Genomic DNA, 18241 nt, shown 5'->3' with positions numbered 1-18241 from the left:
AAGCCGGTCCAAGCCACGGCGTCACCGCCGCCAACGTACGAGGTGGGGTACCTGACGATGAAGAAGCCCTCCTCCAAGCACATGCCGACATGCGTCATACGGAGGCTCATATTCGACTCCAAAAGGATTTAATTGAAGAGTTGTGGGCGCGGAGGATTGGAAGACATTAGTTTTTATTTAAATTTATGTAATTTTTTTGAATGTATTTTTTAAAAAATATTGTACTTTTTGAAATTTTAATAGTATTATTCAATTTTCCTGTATTTATCTCGTAAATTAAATTCCGTATGTTGCTACAATTGTAAATTAAATTTATATAATTGTTATTAGTGATGTGGATAGGCTATGTGAGAGCTATTTGATGTCCAGTTGCATGTCCAGATGATGTGGCAGGAGGATTTTAGTGCTGGATGATGTGGCAGTGGGAAGACTATGTGAGGGTTATGGGAGGTCCTAGACTATTGTTGATGCTCTAACTATATTTTGTAGCATAGCCTTAGATTTTGATTTTGTTCTAAAAAACTTTTTGATTTTAATTCGTTTGTAATTTTTTTTGGGTTGTTATAAATTATAGTTCACATTTGGTTAGATTTCCAATAATGATCCAATCTAAAAAAATCTATTTTTAAAAATTACATAAGAGCATCCACAGCGGCGAGCAATTGCTCGTCCGTCCGTCCGTGTCAGCGGCGCGGCACCGCTGTCCGCCGCTGCGCTCTTGACGCTAGCACGGCACTGCTCGATGCATCGAGCACGTCCGTGCCAGCGAGCAGGTGACGTGGCGCGTTCTGATTGGCCAACGGCATATCCGTTGGAAAATCATTTTTTTAAAAAAATTGAAAATAATACCAAATAAAAAAAAATCATAACCCCAAAAAAATGGCCGTTTTTTGCCCGTTTTTCTGTATTTTTTTGAAATTTTTTTATTTTTTCCCCCAAAATCATCTATAAATACACACATTCATCATCCATTTTTCACATCCATTCATCTCTCATTCATATTTTTCATACAATTTATTTACACATTCATCTCTCACTCAAAACCTCAAATGGAGGTGAAAGAATTGTCCGACTGCTTGGAGGGGGCAACACTTAAGCAGCCACAAAGGCGGCGGCCCAACACTTATCCTTGAAGCGGTCGCCGACTACCGCCTATGGATTTGACATGCATATTTCGGTGTTGCCGGATCCAACAACGACTTGAACGTGTTCTATTCTTCACCCCTCTTCAATGATGTGTTGAATGGTGTAGCACCGACAATCGACTTCACCGTCAACGGAAATGTATACCACATGGGTTACTATCTCGCTGATGGTATCTACCCAAGGTGGTCAACTTTCGTGAAGACGCTCAGCAACCTGCAAGACCCGAGACGGGTTCTTTTTGCGCAGCGTCAAGAGTCCGCGCGGAAAGACGTCGAAAGAGCCTTTGGGGTCCTTCAAGCCCGATTCAATATTGTGAAGGCCCCGTCTCGGCTGTGGTACGTGAAAAATATCGCCGACATCATGTACACGTGTATTATCTTACACAACATGATTATAGCCGACGAATGACCGAGTGCGGCTAGCTTTTACGACGAGGATGAAGCCGGAAGCTCAAGCGCGAGGTCTCCCCCATGCCGAGGTGTGCATACGACGGTGGGTGAGAGGATCGAAACAAGACACACAATGCGCGATACCCGAACTCACGTTGAGCTACAAGAAGACCTAATCAAACACATGTGGGTGAAATTCGACCACGAGTAGTTGGTTTTTTAATTTTATGAATTTAATTATGTAATTTTTAATTTTTAGGAGTTTAATTATTTAATTTTTATTTTTTAGGATTTTAATTATGTAATTTTTAATTTTTAATGTATTTTGTAATATTATTCCGGGTATTTTTAATGCATTTTAATTTTGTGGAAATGTTTTTATTTAAAGAGGGAACATCATTTTTGGTCCACGAACTTTGCCAAAGTATCATTTTAGGTCCGTGAACTTTGAGTTAGTATCATTTGAGGTACTTTTTACTATTTCCAAGTTTGTTTGGACGAAAAGACCATCAATACCTTAAAGTGTATATATTTTTAATAAATTTATCATATACTCATAATTTTTTATAAATATATTTACAATATATTTTTGACAAATTTTCTAAATATAATTTGACCTTAAATATTATCACTTAATTTTGTGACATGCAAGTAAAATTGCTTCTTCAATTTTTTATATTAATTTTTTAAAATTGAATAAAGAACTTTTCTTTAATAATAAAAATTTAAATAAAGATCTTTTCTTGCATGTCACTAAATTAAATGATAATATTGAAGGTCAAATTATATCTAGAAAATTTGTCAAAAATATATTATAAAGATATTTATAAAAAGATCTTTATTCAATTTTCTATTATTAAAGAAAGTTCTTTATTCAATTTTTAAAAAAAATTAATATAAAAAATTGAAGAAGCAATTTTACTTGTATGTCACAAAATTAAGTGATAATATTTAAGGTCAAATTATATTTAGAAAATTTGTCAAAAATATATTGTAAAGATATTTATAAAAAAATATGAATATATGATAAATTTATTAAAAATATATACACTTTAAGGTAATGAGGGTATTTTCGTCCAAAAAAAACTTGGAAATAGTAAAAAGTACCTCAAATGATACTAACTCAAAGTTCACGGACCTAAAATGATAGTTTCAAAGTTCACGGACCTAAAATGATACTTTGGCAAAGTTCGTGAACCAAAAACGATGTTCCCTCTTATTTAAATTGAATAATGGAATGGTGGGACCCTTGTGCTCGTCCTTGCGGAAGAGCACGGATGTGGGTGTTGTGCTCTTGCCTAAGAGCATGCAGAAAAAGTAGGGCCGAGCCCACATCCGTGCTCGTTGGCAAGAGCACGGATGTGGATGCTCTAAGCATTCTCATTGTTCATTTTCTTACTTTATCTTGTTATCTGTATAGAATATGGAAAACTAATAATTGTTCATTTTCTTACTTTATCTTGTTATCTGTATAGAATATGGAAAACTAATAATTAGTGAAAAGTTCGACATTTAATCTATCCGTATACTTTTCAAGATATCACACAAACTAAATGAATCTATCTGTACTTTTCAAGAAATGAATTCTTTTTTTCAAACCAAATCTTTTGATCTCTTTTATTTTATTTTTTACTACTATTATCTTTCACTTTTATTTTTTCTTTATTCTTTTTACACTCAACTCACAAACACAAATTTTTAAGCTTCTTGTCGAAAATAAACACTTCACTTCATTTGAGACAAAAAGAGTAGTACTAATTTTGTCTGATTCTATTTTTTAAAAAGAAGGAACATCATTTTTGGTCCACGAACTTTGCCAAAGTATCATTTTAAGTCCGTAAACTTTGAAAATATCATTTTAGGTCCGTGAACTTTGAGTTAGTATCATTTGAGGTACTTTTTACTATTTCCAAGTTTTTTTGGACGAAAATACCCTCAATACCTTAAAGTGTATATATTTTCAATAAATTTATCATATACTCATATTTTTTTATAAATATCGTTACAATATATTTTTGACAAATTTTCTAAATATAATTTGACCTTAAATATTATCACTTAATTTTGTGACATGCAAGTAAAATTGCTTCTTCAATTTTTTATATTAATTTTTTTGTAAATTGAATAACGAACTTTTCTTTAATAATAAAAAATTGAATAAAGATCTTTTCTTGCATGTCACAAAATTAAATGATAATATTGAAGGTCAAATTATATTTAAAAAATTTGTCAAAAATATATTGTAAAGATATTTATAAAAAGATCTTTATTCAATTTTTTATTATTAAAGAAAGTTCTTTATTCAATTTTTTTAAAAATATTAATATAAAAAATTGAAGAAGCGATTTTACTTGCATGTCACAAAATTAAGTGATAATATTTAAGGTCAAATTATATTTAGAAAATTTGTCAAAAATATATTGTAAAGATATTTATAAAAAAATATGAGTATATGATAAATTTATTAAAAATATATACACTTTAAGTTATTGAGGGTATTTTCGTCTAAAAAAACTTAGAAATAGTAAAAAGTACCTCAAATGATACTAACTCAAAGTTCAAAGGATACTTTGGCAAAATTCGTAGACTAAAAATGATGTTCCCTTTTTAAAAAAAATTAATACGGACTTTTCATTTCCAGAAGGTGGTTGGGTCAGTTCATAAACTCCAAATAAAAGTCATTGCGTAAAATATAATTAACCAGTTTTTAAGTATAATCAATTCAATCTATGATATTGATTTGTATTGTCGTAAGGAAAATCGTGAAAACCAATTAATGAAATTCGGAAAAGTAAATATAAGTTTTTGAGAATTTTGAAAATAAAATTACACCCACGTAAATAAAATAAAATAAATAATAAAACAAATCAATTATTTGAGGTTATACAAATAGTACAACAAAACAATGCAATTCATCAATCCAATAATTAAATGACATTAGTCAACCGACCAATTTAATGTCCCACACTAACATGGAAACCTCGTAGCCAGAACAGGGGATTATTGATGTAATCATAATGGCAAAATTTGCAATCAATATCGATTACATAATCAATCAACATTCACTTTCAAATGAAACCAATTAATTTAGTAGGCTTCCTAATATAACTAATCATTAATGGACTTAATTAATTGTTAAATCCTTAGTTAACATTTTAATTTGAATTTGGTAATTATAGTTTAAATTCAGCTAAAAACATATTCTAAACTTCAAGCTACACTCTGGAAATCAAAAATCTTGTCGACAAAACAAGTATACCTATTACTTATACCGCGCTTTACCTGCTCAACGCAACACACCTCATCGAGCCCGGTTTGATTCAGCTCGGTTTGCTCAGGGAGTCGAATTTCAGGAAACACGAGCAGAAGTCTAATACCACTTCTATAGGCACAAAACAAGACTATACAAGCACAAAGCTATATTCACAGTGGCAACATATGACAATTTTATTGATTTTTGAGAAAGTAGTTGAAGTTCGCCACCGTCTCGGATGAGAGCTTCATGTGGTTATGATTGAATCTGCAATCACTCTAGCACTAGATTTCATGTAACCAACTGCAACGGAGCTGGTGTAAGAGGAGTACCTAGCGAACAAAAGTGTACATACAAGAAAGAAACTGAAACCTGATGTGAGCATTAGTAGAGGAACACCCCTCTCACGAGCAAATGTGAAAATCTTTTCATCTCTCGCGCCAATTCCTTCAGGGCTGATCTGGGCGCAGATTTTGCATACGTCACATAGAATGATATAAAAGTGAAACGTACAAAACATGGAAGATACAAATCATTCCAGAGCGTATAGATAGTATTGCCACGTGCTTTTCTCTGTTACGAGACATCTTCACAATTCATATGTCCCTACATTTCTTTTGACACATGAATCACAACTGCGCTCTCGTAGACATCTCTTTTTGTAAGACGAACATCCCAAAGTTATTGCTGCAAAATTACACACATGACAGATGCTCACACACACACACAGCATCTTACCTTCAACTTGCCCAAAGGATCTCCATCAAGAATATCAGTTCCAGCATTGTAGATGATCAATTCGGGGCCAAATGCACCAGCAGCAACCTACAGGTTCATTACAAAGCAACAGAATCTTATATCTCAACGAAAGACAAAATTCAGATCATGTTCCTTCAAAGTGCAATTTCAGTCCAATACAATTGTTCTTGTCTGAAAATTAGAAACAGGTGAGTAGAATGATAGGCTGCCTGAAGTACCTTGAGTGCCCCATCGAGTTTTGACAAATATTCGTCAGTATTTGTTCCACACTGTTAAAAAAGAGTAACAGAACAAATCAACCTCTCATTCTTACCGCTACTTCAACTTTCTGAGTGATATATTTCCTGGCTTCATAATCCTTAAATGTAAAGAAAATTAAAGTTTAATCATATTGATAAAAAGGTATAGCTCATGTAACATTGATCTTCAAAGACCTCAGGAAAATATATAAACCAAAATATAAAGAAACAAAAAAAATGAGACAGAAAATAGAGATGACTGTCTATTGAAATTTTTTTTTCCTATAGATATTTTCCCTCTTTAAATTTTCAGAGCAAAAACGAGGTTAATATGAATATATTATTAGGTTACCTACCAACGGATATATATCAGGATTGTACATATAAAGGATATAGACTCTTCCTGCATTAAAACAAATAAACACCATAAAGAAGTGTCACTGCAAGCTGCATCGAAACAAAGCACTTGAAGAGTATATGATGAAGACGAAGCTATAATATCTCATACTATCGTTAGAAAAATCTTTTTCGTGGCCATTTCCTTGGTGCGCATCAAGATCAATTATCATCACCCTGTGTGTTGATTAGAGCTAATGAGCAAAAAATGAGTCGAATTCAAGAATCTGCTTCACTTTGGGGGGGGGGGGGGGCTATCTTATTTAGTGAATTGTTGAATACCTGGAAATATCTAAACGGGTGAAAGCAAAGTGGATGCAAAGAGAGATATCAGCATAAGCACAAAATCCACCTCCGTTTGCTGCTAAACAATGATGGAACCCACCACCGACATTGATAATGATAGCCCATCCTCGTTCTTTCGCAAGCTTAGCAGACAAAAAATAGTTCCCCCAACCTGCATGTAAATTAGTTATTGTCAAATGGATCCTGAAGGGTCAGAAGTGAAAAAGAAATTCAGATAAGTATTACTACCTGTTTGCGGAAGGGGTGAAGGACGTGCTTGTCCACAAGACAGTTTGGCAATAATGAAACTGGCGGAACCTGCAATCCATGGCCACAGAGGTGTTAAGACATCAGAATCAAATAGAAAAATGAATAGCTGATAAGTCTAATTTCATGCTAGAAAATTACAAGTCTGACAAAAAGCTATAATGTGATCCTAATGTGAGACATTTTTCTTTTCCTTTAAAGTGGAACTATCACAAGCTCACCTCAACTATTGTTGCCACATTTAAGCTGCTTTTTAAACCATCCAAGTATGATTCTGGATGCACCTGTCCCCAAGTAGCAAAATAATCATCTAAATATATACATTGAAGGTAGCCAGACACGGACAAAGGTCAATTATAATAGCGGTGAACTATACTCTAATAAATAATAGTAATAATAATAGTAAAAATGAACTATACTCTAATAAATAATAGTAATAATAATAGTAGTAAAAATGCGCCATTGCCGGGGATCGAACGGGTCACCCGGGTGACAGGCGGGAATGCTTACCAGTGTGATGCATAAGGGTTATGCATCATTAGGGTAAGACGCATAATGCTTATGCGTCTTTGAACGACGCATAATCCTTGTGCGTCGTTAACTAACGACGCATAAGGGTTGTGCGTCGTTCAATAATAACGACGCATAACCCTTGTGCGTCACTCCCCCATTCGGAATAAATCTAACCTCCTTCATTAAAATGGAATTCCATTAATTCTCTAGAACAAAAATGGAATCTCCCCGTGTACTCGATCTAATCACTATTTTTTCTTTAAAAAATTATGACATAAATGAAAATAAATTAAGTTAGAATCAAGCAATCAACAACTGTTTTTTCTTTTCTTGAATAAGCGCACCTTAGCCATCAAAATTACTACTTAGAAATATAGTGAATTTAAAATATGACAATTAAACAGTTTTATTGCATGACATTTTAAAATTGGAAATTGATACTCATGACAAAACTATTTTCAAAAGGGGAGTATTTGAGTGGTTTATTTTTGATATATCTTGCATCTTTTGAAATCAAATGACAGATTAAGAGAATTTTAAAATCTTCAATTATTCTGTCTCTGATCAACAATATGTTTTATTATTTTTACTTTTTATTCTTAAAGGTTAAAACAATGACATTTTGTTGTCTACACTCACTTGATTGTGTTTGCACTACTATAATTCTACAACACTAAAATTATGTATGTATACGCCCACTCACACCCAATTTGCCTAGAAAAAATCATCATGGGATAGTTGTGAATTTTAAAAAAAATAATTGTCATTAAATTTTAAAAGATAATAAAGCATACTCCTATCATATCTTGACCAAATTTTATGCTTTCACAAACTAATAATTCATTTTCAAAATATTACAGTACACATTAGTATTTTAAATATACAAAAAGTCATAAAAATGAGCATGCACACAAGGATCTTTAGATAAAATTAAATTACATTGAAGCACAATAATTAAAATTTTAGGATAATAAAAAGAATCAATAAAATATAAATTATGGTGTAGAGACAGTTCATTATATCGCATGTGTTAACCAATAAAAAAACATACCCACAAACATTATAAAATGAGAATATTTTATTCATAAAATTCGAGGAAGCGCGATTCGTCGCTGTTGACATTTTCACCTCTCGCGCTGGAATTCGAATGGATTCAACCGCCAATTCGCTGGTAAGTTTTCCAATTCCGCAACTGTTGATCTAGTTTTTGCAATTATGCTAACGTGATGATAAGCAGAGCTCAAGCACACTGAGTATAGAGAAATTTTGCGCGGCTTTGTATCCGATCGTTGCGACGATCGACGCGCTGATAGTCGCGGTTTCCGGCTGTTTCGGTTGTGAAAATTGGAGTCGGGAGAGGAAGCCGCGCTTTGGATGTGAGGAGATTGCTCGACTCTCAGAAGAATCTCGATGTAAAGTACTCAGATCTTTTTTCTTAATATTTGGTTTTCTCTGCTTGTTTAACTTTGGTTTAATCGATACTGCACATGTCTACATTATTGTTGTGAATTTAATTGATTTTTACAAACTGCTTCATAATTGTTTTTGGTTAAATTTGCAGTTTCGTTTAATGAAGTGGAGGCATTGTATGAGTTGTTTAAGAAGCTAAGTAGTTCCATTATTGACGACGGATTGATTCATAAGGTACAATTACTGTAGATGATTGCTGTATCTAAGCACTTTTGAAGGAAACTTTTAAGAACAGTTGTCTAACTTTTATGTTCTGATTGTGAATCCATTAATTAGTTTTTTACATCTTTTGCATCACTTTTTAACAGATCCACATGTATAATATCATCACATGGATCCACTCACAGATTTTAGTTCACATGTAGGAAGAGCTTCAGCTAGCTTTGTTCAGAACTGCAAGTGGCGAGAATCTTTTTCTCGACAGGGTAATCACAACATCCTTGATCTGTCATGAATTAATATACTCCGTACTGTATAAAGTATACTTAGTGCTAGTGCAGTGAGATGGTTGACTAGACAAAACATTTGAATATAGAGGCAAACAGGTTTCGTTAGTTTATGGCTTCTGTAGATCTAGATGCATACTGTGGAAGTGGAAAAACTTTTGATTTTCAATAGAATATTTCTTGATGTCAAAATATGGCCTGTGTTTTTGCTACGGAGAGTTACCAGGTTTCCTATTTTGCTTGCAGGTTTTTGATATTTTTGATGAGAAAAAGAATGGAGTGATTGAGTTTGAGGAATTTGTCCATGCACTTAATGTGTTCCACCCTTATGCCCCTGTGGAAGAGAAAATAGATTGTAAGGAATCACAAATTATTTTAGGCTTATTACATTGGACTTTCATTTATGAGATATATAAGTAGTACTAATAGATAAGAATTTATTTCCCTATTTCTATCCCCACTAACCTTGAGCTATATGGCATTCCTCATCTCGCAGTTGCATTCAAGCTGTATGATTTGAGACAAACTGGTTTCATAGAGCGAGAAGAAGTAAGTATCTAGCTCTACGGAAATTTTAGTTTGTTAATTAGAGCATGAAAGTTGATGAGATATTTAGCCGAACTGTTTTCTACTTGATAAACGTGTGTGAAGATTCACAAGATGTTCAAATATATCAAACAACTGACATATACATATCAGAAAATCACAGTTGTCCTGTTTATATTTTAGCTATTTCTAATCAAATTTTCAACACATGTTAAGTAGACTTCACATGTTACTTCAGGTCAAGCAGATGGTGGTTGCGCTATTTGTTGAATCTGAAATGGAACTCTCTGAGGAAGTCTTGGAGCAAATAATTGATAAAGTGACTTTTACCAAAAGTTTACATGGTCTCCTCATAATGTTGATAACGCGCCTACTTAAAAAACGCATTTTTATCGTTTGTTAACAGACATTTGAGGATGCTGATGCTGATGGAGATGGTAGAATTAGCAAAGAGGAGTGGAAGGCTTTCGTCCTACGACATCCCTCCTCACTCTTGAGGAACATGACTTTACCCTACTTGAGGTATGCCACTTTGTTCTTCCTCTGTCCAAGTTTATCTTATTCCTTCCACCGTAATCTGCAAATGGTGGGTGATCACTCCTCTCTAATGTTAATGATCTTTCAGGGACATCACCACTGCTTTCCCGAGTTTCGTATTCAACACTGAGGCTGACGATTGAGATGTACAGATTGTTTCTTGGATCAGTAATACTACTAGAGTCCTTGGCTGAGAGAATGGTCGCGTTGCGAAATGATTGATTTAGAACAGGTTGCTTCTGGTAATTCTCTCTGCCGTTGCCAGGGACAGAAACACCGCATGACTCTCAGGATAACCGGAAGGTCAAGGATTCCTTTGACTGCTCAGCAGGTCCAATAAAAACACAGAGACCATGGTTGCTACTGGTAATTGCATTTCAACTTCGGTGACAAGCCTTTGGGTTTAGCTTTTAGTATATTTGATGCATATATCATAACTATTTTATGATTAGTAAGAATCAATGTGTTGAAAAATCATGAATCATAACCTTCCTTTTTGATATTTTTGCATTCCCCTTTTATAACAGGTACAACTAACAAGAGAGTTTGCGTTTCTAAATAAAACGAAAAAAACAACAATTTTGTCATTTTTTTCTTTTACTAATTCTTCTTTTGGTACAAAACCTACTGAGACCTTTTTTTACAGTTGCTTCTTTTATGGTCTCAACAATACCCAACACCCCCTCACCCCCCCCCCCCCAACCCATCCATCTCTAGATCTCTCTAAAGTAAGAGATTTATTATACATATATTCAGCTACATTGGTGAACCATAAAGCTTCTAAACTTTTCGCAAATTTTTAGCCCCAATGTCTTCCCCTAACTGCACTTAAGAGCCACCGGTTGAGGTGAGGTGAGGTGAGGTGAGGTGAGGAGAGGAGAGGTGGGTTTTGATTCTGGTTGCATCGAGCTTCACCAACGAATCACTGCTGAATCCAATTATGTTCCTCAGCAGCGTAGCTCTGAAAATTTTAAAAAAACCCACTCCTGCTCTACTGGTTCTTTGAACAAGTTCCGAGCTATTGTTACATCAGAGATGGGTTTTCACGACTCTCAGTTGTTCTCTGCACACTAAGGCGATGCACACCTTTGAGTCGAGCAATAATCTGTGCAAACGAAGGGCGTCCCTGTGGGTTTCTACAGAAACAAAATTACTCTCACTTCTTAGTGTGAGGTAGAATTTTATCTTCTATTCTGAGTTTATCACATGCACACAGGAAGAGATGTGTAAATCATGACAAGTATGGCCAGAGAATCAAGAAAAGTTAGAAACTTTACCTAATCCAGCAGTCGCGTATTATATTTGCCACAAGTGGATCAACCATGGGCGGGATGTCAAGGTGCCTGTCTTGGAATCCAACGGCTCCAACAACTTGCATCGAGTTCATTTCTGTCCATGGCACTCGGAGAGTTGCCAGCTCCCATAAAATAACCCCAAAACTATATACATCAGATCTGCGAAGACGAAAAACTGATCCTATTTAGCGAGGTGTCATTCACAATTGCTCTACGATTAAGATTACAGATGGGTCACGAACTCACTTCTCATTAGATGGTTCATTCCTTAGAACTTCTGGCGCCATCCACTCTGCCTACATATAGGATTAAATAGCGAGTGAATATTTTTTCATATATATTCTAGCTTTTAACAAAACATTGGTTGATGTGTCTTACCGTCCCAGCAGTTGATTTTGAAGATAGGAAAGTATTGTGCTGCAGGCGCGACATCCCAAAGTCACAAACCTAAAAATAGTCAGTTATTAGCATAGATAGGAAAAAATACTCTGTAGTTTATAACTGACGGGGAAGTAATGCACAACGGACCAAACCTTAACAACCCAATTTTTATCAACAAGGAGGTTTGGAGTCTTGAGATCCCGATGCACAATGATTGGATGGCTAGTGTGTAAATAATTCATTCCCTTGGCCTGTGGAATACTAGATTATTAACAAAGGGCAAGAAACATGATAGGAGAAACAAGTGGAATGCAACACCTAAAAACAATACCACATCCATGGCCATTCTTATTCGTCTTTTTTCATCGATTTGGATATTTGGACGGTGCAGCAACTTATACAAGCTACCCCTGAAAGTAGCCAATGACTAAATAAGATAGAAGTTATCAGTAAAGATTTCCATTAGCCAGCGAGAGATATTAACCTTGGGAGAAATTCCATCAATATGGACATATTTGGGGGTCGTAACACAGCACCCATGAAAAGAACAATATTTGGATGTCTCAGCCTCAACATAATCTCAACCTAAAACAAGCAATAAGCAGAGAAGAGCTAAAAGCAAAAATAAATAATTGTAGGAAATTTTCTCTCTAGCATGTAGAATGTCACGCATGAGATGCATGATAAAAAAAATCTTGCTTACCTCAAATCTAAACTGTGCTAGTGCATCACCTGATATATCTTGTTTCATAAACCTCTTCACTGCAACTTCCTGTAAGGAAATAACAATAGATAGATACATTAAAACAAGTATATTATGTGCATACTTTTTAACTTCAAGAAGAGTTACTCATTGAAAAACAAGGATAGTAAAAAAACTCACTGTGCCATTCCATTCTGCTCGGTAGACCTCACCATAAGATCCTGTAGGATAAGCATGAGTACAGTATACAAAAGTAAGTATATGAATTGATCAAATATTCCAGAATCTGAAGTATGAGCAAAATTCCTTTAACATTGCAAATCCAAAGCAGCGCACTATAAGATGAATCAAATCTCCACACTTAATCAGGGAATCAGTACATCTCTGATCGAAAAGTTCCAAAAAAGCAAAGCATCGGAGTTTCCAATATAATATGAGAGAAGTACTCTTCAGAGAGAAGCATCGGAGAAAAGTAAAGCATCGGAATCTCCACACTCACCCACATATATCACAAGAAAGCCACACCTTCAAAGAAGGATAAAATCTGCAATAATAGAACTCTTACCTATACCAATGCGTTCACCAATCTGAAGATCCTCCCATAACATTTCAGAGACTCCATTCATTGCCGAATCAAGTTGCATATTCTGAATCTTGTTAGCATTAGACTGGTCAGTGTAGGCTATGTCTACAGCTTCCCTATTTCCAGAAGCATCAATAAGTTCGGTACCAATTGCCGCACTGTCATTTGGAATGACTTCATCCTTTCTGTCTTTGAAAGTCACTCTTTGATCATGTTGGGTATCAAAAGGTGACATATATCCCACTGAATCTAGTGGCAAACGCAATTGTTCAGCTGCGTGTTTCCTGCAAATTATGTAAAAAGTTGTCAGCACTACAAGGATATCCTTTACACCTGGTCAGCTTCACACTCACCACAGTAAGTTTTATCCTGATGCAAGTAATGAAAACATAGTGCAAAGGCTCAAGAAAAATTGATTTGCTAGCAGCAATAATATGTACCTGGGAACATCTTCCACTCGCAACTCTACTAAATTTGTGTTCTTGCCAGCAACCAATGGCATTTCACATGTTTCGCTTGAAGGTAGATAATCTCCAGTAGCATGCTCCAATGGGTCCGATTGGATTTTTCCAGCGAATCTGCTTCCATTTCTATTCGATGCAGTAGCAACCTGAAATGAGTCCAAACTTGTGCTTCCAGTTTTGGCAGTTTCATCTCCAGAAGTTGAAGATGATTCAGCTCTGGCTCCTTGGTCAGGTGCTGAAAATGAACCCATGCCAATTGCTGCAGCAGTCGTGATATCCAACCCAAGGTTTTGAAGACGCCCACTGGGTGCTTCAGCAGGAATGAGAGCCCCAGGAGCGCCCATTAGATCAATAATATATTCACTGCACCCATTCAGAAGCATTATGTGCTATTACACTTAAGGCAACATCATAACATTAAAAGGAATTCAAACTTGAACAAAATAATTTCTTCAGTAATGGGTTTAATGGCTGGGCATTAATGATAAAATAGAGCAACTAAACACAAAGTGAATTTGCAAAACAATCTAGGATTCTCACAAAATATTTTAGGCCTTCTGGATTTTTACCTCAAGGGCAAGACCTATATGGTGAAAAACAGAAACAACATAAAACCAAAATTTGCAAACTAGCAATAATCGAGCTGTTACCTTCCACTATCCAATTTTATCAAGTTTACAGCTCCTTCATCGGTGCCAGTATGATAACTCCCTTTGACTAGCTTACATGGAATGTCAACCCTATCAGCAAGTACCTAAAACCGGCAACCTTTTATCAGAATTTAATTCAGGTATTGGAAGATTCAAATCTGTAAATAAATAAGAATCAAGAATCAGCACATATACTGCATTACAGTAAAAAGTGGAGAGAATATCTTTTACAACCTTAAAAAGTAAGGCCCTTTGGCGTGAATGGCCAATGTCAAGAGAACCCAGGGGAAGGACGACTGTATTGAAGTTGAGTCTTAACTCCTGACTCCGTGCCCTCCACCTCCAAAACATTTCTTCAACATCACTAACAGGACCTCCCATTCTTTCAACAATAAGATCAGCAATTTTTTGAACTAGAGAGCTTGTTCTCTGGCTCATATTTTGAGCAAGGTACTCCATGGACATAAAATGCACTATTTCTTCAAGTCTCCGAAGCTCCGTATCAGCGCTACGATTGACTGAAACCACCTCAAAGTCAACATTATTCAAAACAGATATTGCTTCGAGATCTACTAGGGATGGCATTTTGGTTTGGACCATCGAGCTGGAATCAATTCCACAAACATCATAGAATCCATCTATTACTTTCTCATCATAACTTACAACATTACAGCTCTGCATTAAGGAAAGATGAGCATTTCATCAATAGTTTGATAACAATTGAAGACTATAACGCATTATATAGGTTTCCCTTCCTTTGTTAGGAAGGGATGAGCTATGACTAGTGCATCAAATGGAGATGATGCAGAAGATGCTTGTAATCAACTATACCACATAACAAGGAAAGATTGAAAAAATGAAACCAGAAAAAATGGAAAGATAGAAGAAAGACACAATTCAAAAGCATAAAGGCCTTTGAAACTTACCCTTAGGTGCAAATGTCTAAATGAACGACAAATGTATATGGCAATTTTAGCAGGTTTATCAACTAAACTGTTCCCAAGAATCATACGGTAATATATTCTGGAGAGGATGCGTGTTATATAGTTTGCAACACACTAGATAGAAACAAATGTGTAACTTGATTTTCATATTACTAGAATTGAATTAATCAGATGCAAGTTTAGCAGGTTGTGACCAAACTACCAGAACAGTATATATGTGTTCTTCATTCCAGAGAAAAATGCAACCATCGTATACATGACTACATAAGAGAAAACTAGCATGCAAGTTTAAAATCACGACACTTTATCACAAGTTACTTGTCAATCACACATATATAACATTTAATAAACGTTGTACCATAGATGACAGTGAAAAAGGTAGAAGAAAATCTTTCCCGTGGCTTGCTTTTAGCATCATTCCTATAATACCGGGACTGTTATTGCCATTAAACATATTACCAACAATGGGATATGTTAAGAAAACTCCTTTCTCCACTACTCCATTCCACAACCAATGCAAACATAACATAGCAGCCTAGTCCCAACAAAATGTAGTGTACTAGAGTAGAATCCATTCTCTATGTTCCCAGATCCATCTCGCAACTCAGGCACAATGAGAAGTGTGGAACCAATAATCATATAGAAATGAGTAAAATATGATCTGCTAAAAATAATCCACCCTTAAATAGCAAATTCACTAACCTGAATATTACTATAATACAAATATCACTAGCCAAAATATAGCTGACAACACTCAAAGGATCAACTCCGCACGTATATAAAAATGTTAGCTACACTCCCAATCAACGATGTATGTAACAACTGAAACACCTAAAATTCACCTCCTCCGGAAAAAGGCACAAAGCTAGAAGATCGATTACTCACCCAATATCGGAGCGCTAGAAATTCAGCAAGGCTCTGCGAAGGAGAGCGGCCAAGACTAATCTGCTTAACGGCGTTGATTTGAGCGGTTTCCGAGTCAACGCAGGTTTGACCTGGATCCGAGACGCTAATTGCCAGCGCCAATTGCATTTGGAACTCCTCTTCGAGGTAATTGAAATTAGTGCCCGTGCCCGTCCCATCGTTCTCCGACGAAGACGCCGTCTGTGGCAAATCTGGCAGCGGAGAGGGGGATGGAGACGGGGACGGCGAAGACGACGCCGTTTGAGCCGGCTGATCGAGCACGGGAGGCGGCTGCCTCGCCAGATTTTGGTGATCACCGATGTGCAGCTTCCGCAGCAAGTGCTTCATCTTCGACATGGTCGAAATTATCAATTAGTTTACAGAAATTATGAATTAGGAATCAAAGTTAATCGCGGAACAAGGAGGAATAAATCTATAGGTTGTGAATTGGATTGAGGTTAGGGTTTATGGAGGTGTGATTTAGGGGAGGAAGTGAGGAGCGGTGGGTGAAGTGGAGAGGAGTGAGAGAGCAATGAACCCTCATCGTCAAGCTACACGAGTAGTATTTACTTACTGCTTCCCTCCAAACCAGACTCTCTCGTTCCTCTCTCTGTATATAATGGTGGATGTATTTATGCTTGATTATTGAATAAAGGTCAAACTGTTTCTGAACATATAATAATTTTACAATTTTGGTCTTTATCTTTTGAATTTTTACCTCTTGTACATTTCATCTCGGATCACAATGGGTCCTCCGTTTACAATTCCGTTAATTTTATAACGGTCAACGAGGTTTAACCCAATTTTGACCGATTAAAGCTCTTAATTATAATTTTTAACTCACTAATTATATCATTAATTATTATTATAATTGAATACTCCTAATAAAACAAAACAAATATATTAACAATAAATATACTAAAAACAAATAAAATTAAAACAAATTCCCTAACACTTAGCCAAAAACGAATCGTCTTCTCACTCTCCCATCTCCCTCCCCCTCACTTCGATCGCCCATCTCCTTCGTGAAAACGAATCCCACCTCCCCCAAAAAGCACAGCTGCCATCGCTGAAGAGGAAAATTCCGAATTTGTCGTCCTTCAAACCTCCGACTACGAAAATTAGGGTCAGTGCCCTTATCAATAATTGGGTTCCGTCGGCACAAATTGTCAGGTATTTGGTTGTTGGCTCTCAAAAATTGGAGTTTGCTGTTAATAAATTGGGTTTTGATGTGTTGGCGGTTCGGTGGCTTTGCAAATTGAGATAGATAGATTAAATTTGATTGTTATACAAATTGATTAAATTGAGTTTGGGTGTGTTGACTAGATGGTAGATGGGATTCGCCAGCGATCGAAGTGAGGGGAGGGAGATGGAGGGTGATTCGTCGCGGGAGGGAGAGGGGAGAGGCAAAAGACGATTCGTTTTGGCTAAGTGTTAGGGAATTTATTTTAATTTCATTTTGTTATTTTAATTTCATTTGTTTTTAGTATATTTATTGTACATATATTTGTTTTGTTTTATTAGGAGTAATAAATTAGAATAATAATTAATGATATAATTAGTGAGTTAAAAATCATAATTAAGAGCATTAAACCCGTTGACCGTTATAAAATTAACGGAATTGTAAACGGAGGACCAATTGTGATCCGAGTTGAAATGTTCGAGATGCAAAAATTCAAAAGATAAAGTGTAGGACCAAAATCGTAAAATGGTCATATGTTCAGGACCAGTTTTTATCTTTACTCTTGATTATTAAGAATGATACCAACATTATTTTTTCATTAATTCGATGGTTATAATATTATATTTTTGTGGGTTAGCGGCAAGTACTTGAAGTTATATCACATTATCACTCAAATATATTAGTACTCCATATTTTTTCAGAAACCAAATTATACAATTAAATGGATGGGATATATATCGTGTGCCGCAATTACAAATTAAAATCATTTAATATTATAATTAGCCTTTAAACTTTATTTTGATTAAATATTTAATTACAGTAATTAATAGTGTATGTGGTTTTTCCAGCATTTTACCATTTCAAAACCCGTAACATCATTAATTCATTA

At 35.5% G+C, this 18241-nt stretch overlaps 2 protein-coding genes and 1 pseudogene across 4 annotated transcripts; 1 reads left to right on the top strand and 2 right to left on the bottom strand.

Moving 5' to 3' along the window:
* Positions 1 to 4595: 4595 nt before the first annotated feature.
* Positions 4596 to 7600, bottom strand: LOC121751776 (annotated as a pseudogene).
* A 686-nt stretch (positions 7601 to 8286) lies between these two features.
* Positions 8287 to 10743, top strand: LOC121752184 (calcineurin B-like protein 10). The gene is made up of 9 exons (XM_042147117.1): positions 8287 to 8418; positions 8485 to 8659; positions 8809 to 8891; positions 9083 to 9142; positions 9410 to 9518; positions 9660 to 9712; positions 9948 to 10028; positions 10116 to 10231; positions 10335 to 10743. Exons 1-9 carry the CDS (start codon positions 8395 to 8397, stop codon positions 10387 to 10389), a joined length of 756 nt encoding a protein of 251 aa, XP_042003051.1. The 5' UTR covers positions 8287 to 8394; the 3' UTR covers positions 10390 to 10743.
* Positions 9392 to 16765, bottom strand: LOC121752182 (probable serine/threonine-protein kinase SIS8). 3 transcript variants are annotated; one of them, XM_042147114.1, is made up of 15 exons: positions 16152 to 16765; positions 14557 to 14997; positions 14323 to 14426; positions 13649 to 14035; positions 13191 to 13492; positions 12806 to 12846; positions 12626 to 12694; positions 12407 to 12507; positions 12254 to 12332; positions 12075 to 12173; positions 11920 to 11988; positions 11788 to 11837; positions 11524 to 11700; positions 9629 to 9689; positions 9392 to 9497 (listed from the first exon to the last, which is right to left on the bottom strand). In XM_042147114.1, exons 1-14 carry the CDS (start codon positions 16524 to 16526, stop codon positions 9635 to 9637), a joined length of 2349 nt encoding a protein of 782 aa, XP_042003048.1. In that variant the 5' UTR covers positions 16527 to 16765; the 3' UTR covers positions 9392 to 9497; positions 9629 to 9634. The 3 variants fall into 3 exon arrangements, with proteins under 3 accessions (XP_042003048.1, XP_042003047.1, XP_042003049.1); XM_042147113.1 differs by lacking the exons at positions 9392 to 9497; positions 9629 to 9689 and adding an exon at positions 10724 to 11382; XM_042147115.1 differs by lacking the exons at positions 9392 to 9497; positions 9629 to 9689 and having other exon boundaries at positions 11559 to 11700; positions 11788 to 11833.
* Positions 16766 to 18241: the final 1476 nt, after the last annotated feature.

This window comes from Salvia splendens, chromosome 10 (genome assembly GCF_004379255.2).
Source record: "Salvia splendens isolate huo1 chromosome 10, SspV2, whole genome shotgun sequence".
In the NCBI taxonomy this organism is placed as follows: domain Eukaryota; kingdom Viridiplantae; phylum Streptophyta; class Magnoliopsida; order Lamiales; family Lamiaceae; genus Salvia; species Salvia splendens.
This window is presented reverse-complemented; position numbering and strand designations above follow the sequence as displayed.

Bases quoted from the DNA above. Each gene is read 5' to 3' on its own strand.
- LOC121752184 (XM_042147117.1), top strand. From the start codon at position 8,395: ATGGATTCAACCGCCAATTCGCTG. The intron at 9,519-9,659 runs GTAAGGAATCAC...CTCATCTCGCAG, and splicing joins TGTGGAAGAGAAAATAGATT to TTGCATTCAAGCTGTATGAT. The intron at 10,232-10,334 runs GTATGCCACTTT...ATGATCTTTCAG, and splicing joins ATGACTTTACCCTACTTGAG to GGACATCACCACTGCTTTCC.
- LOC121752182 (XM_042147113.1), bottom strand. From the start codon at position 16,526: ATGTCGAAGATGAAGCACTTGCTGCGGAAGCTGCACATCGGTGATCAC. The intron at 14,998-16,151 runs GTGAGTAATCGA...TCCTTAATGCAG, and splicing joins TTCTAGCGCTCCGATATTGG to AGCTGTAATGTTGTAAGTTA. The intron at 14,427-14,556 runs GTTGTAAAAGAT...TGCCGGTTTTAG, and splicing joins AAAGGGCCTTACTTTTTAAG to GTACTTGCTGATAGGGTTGA.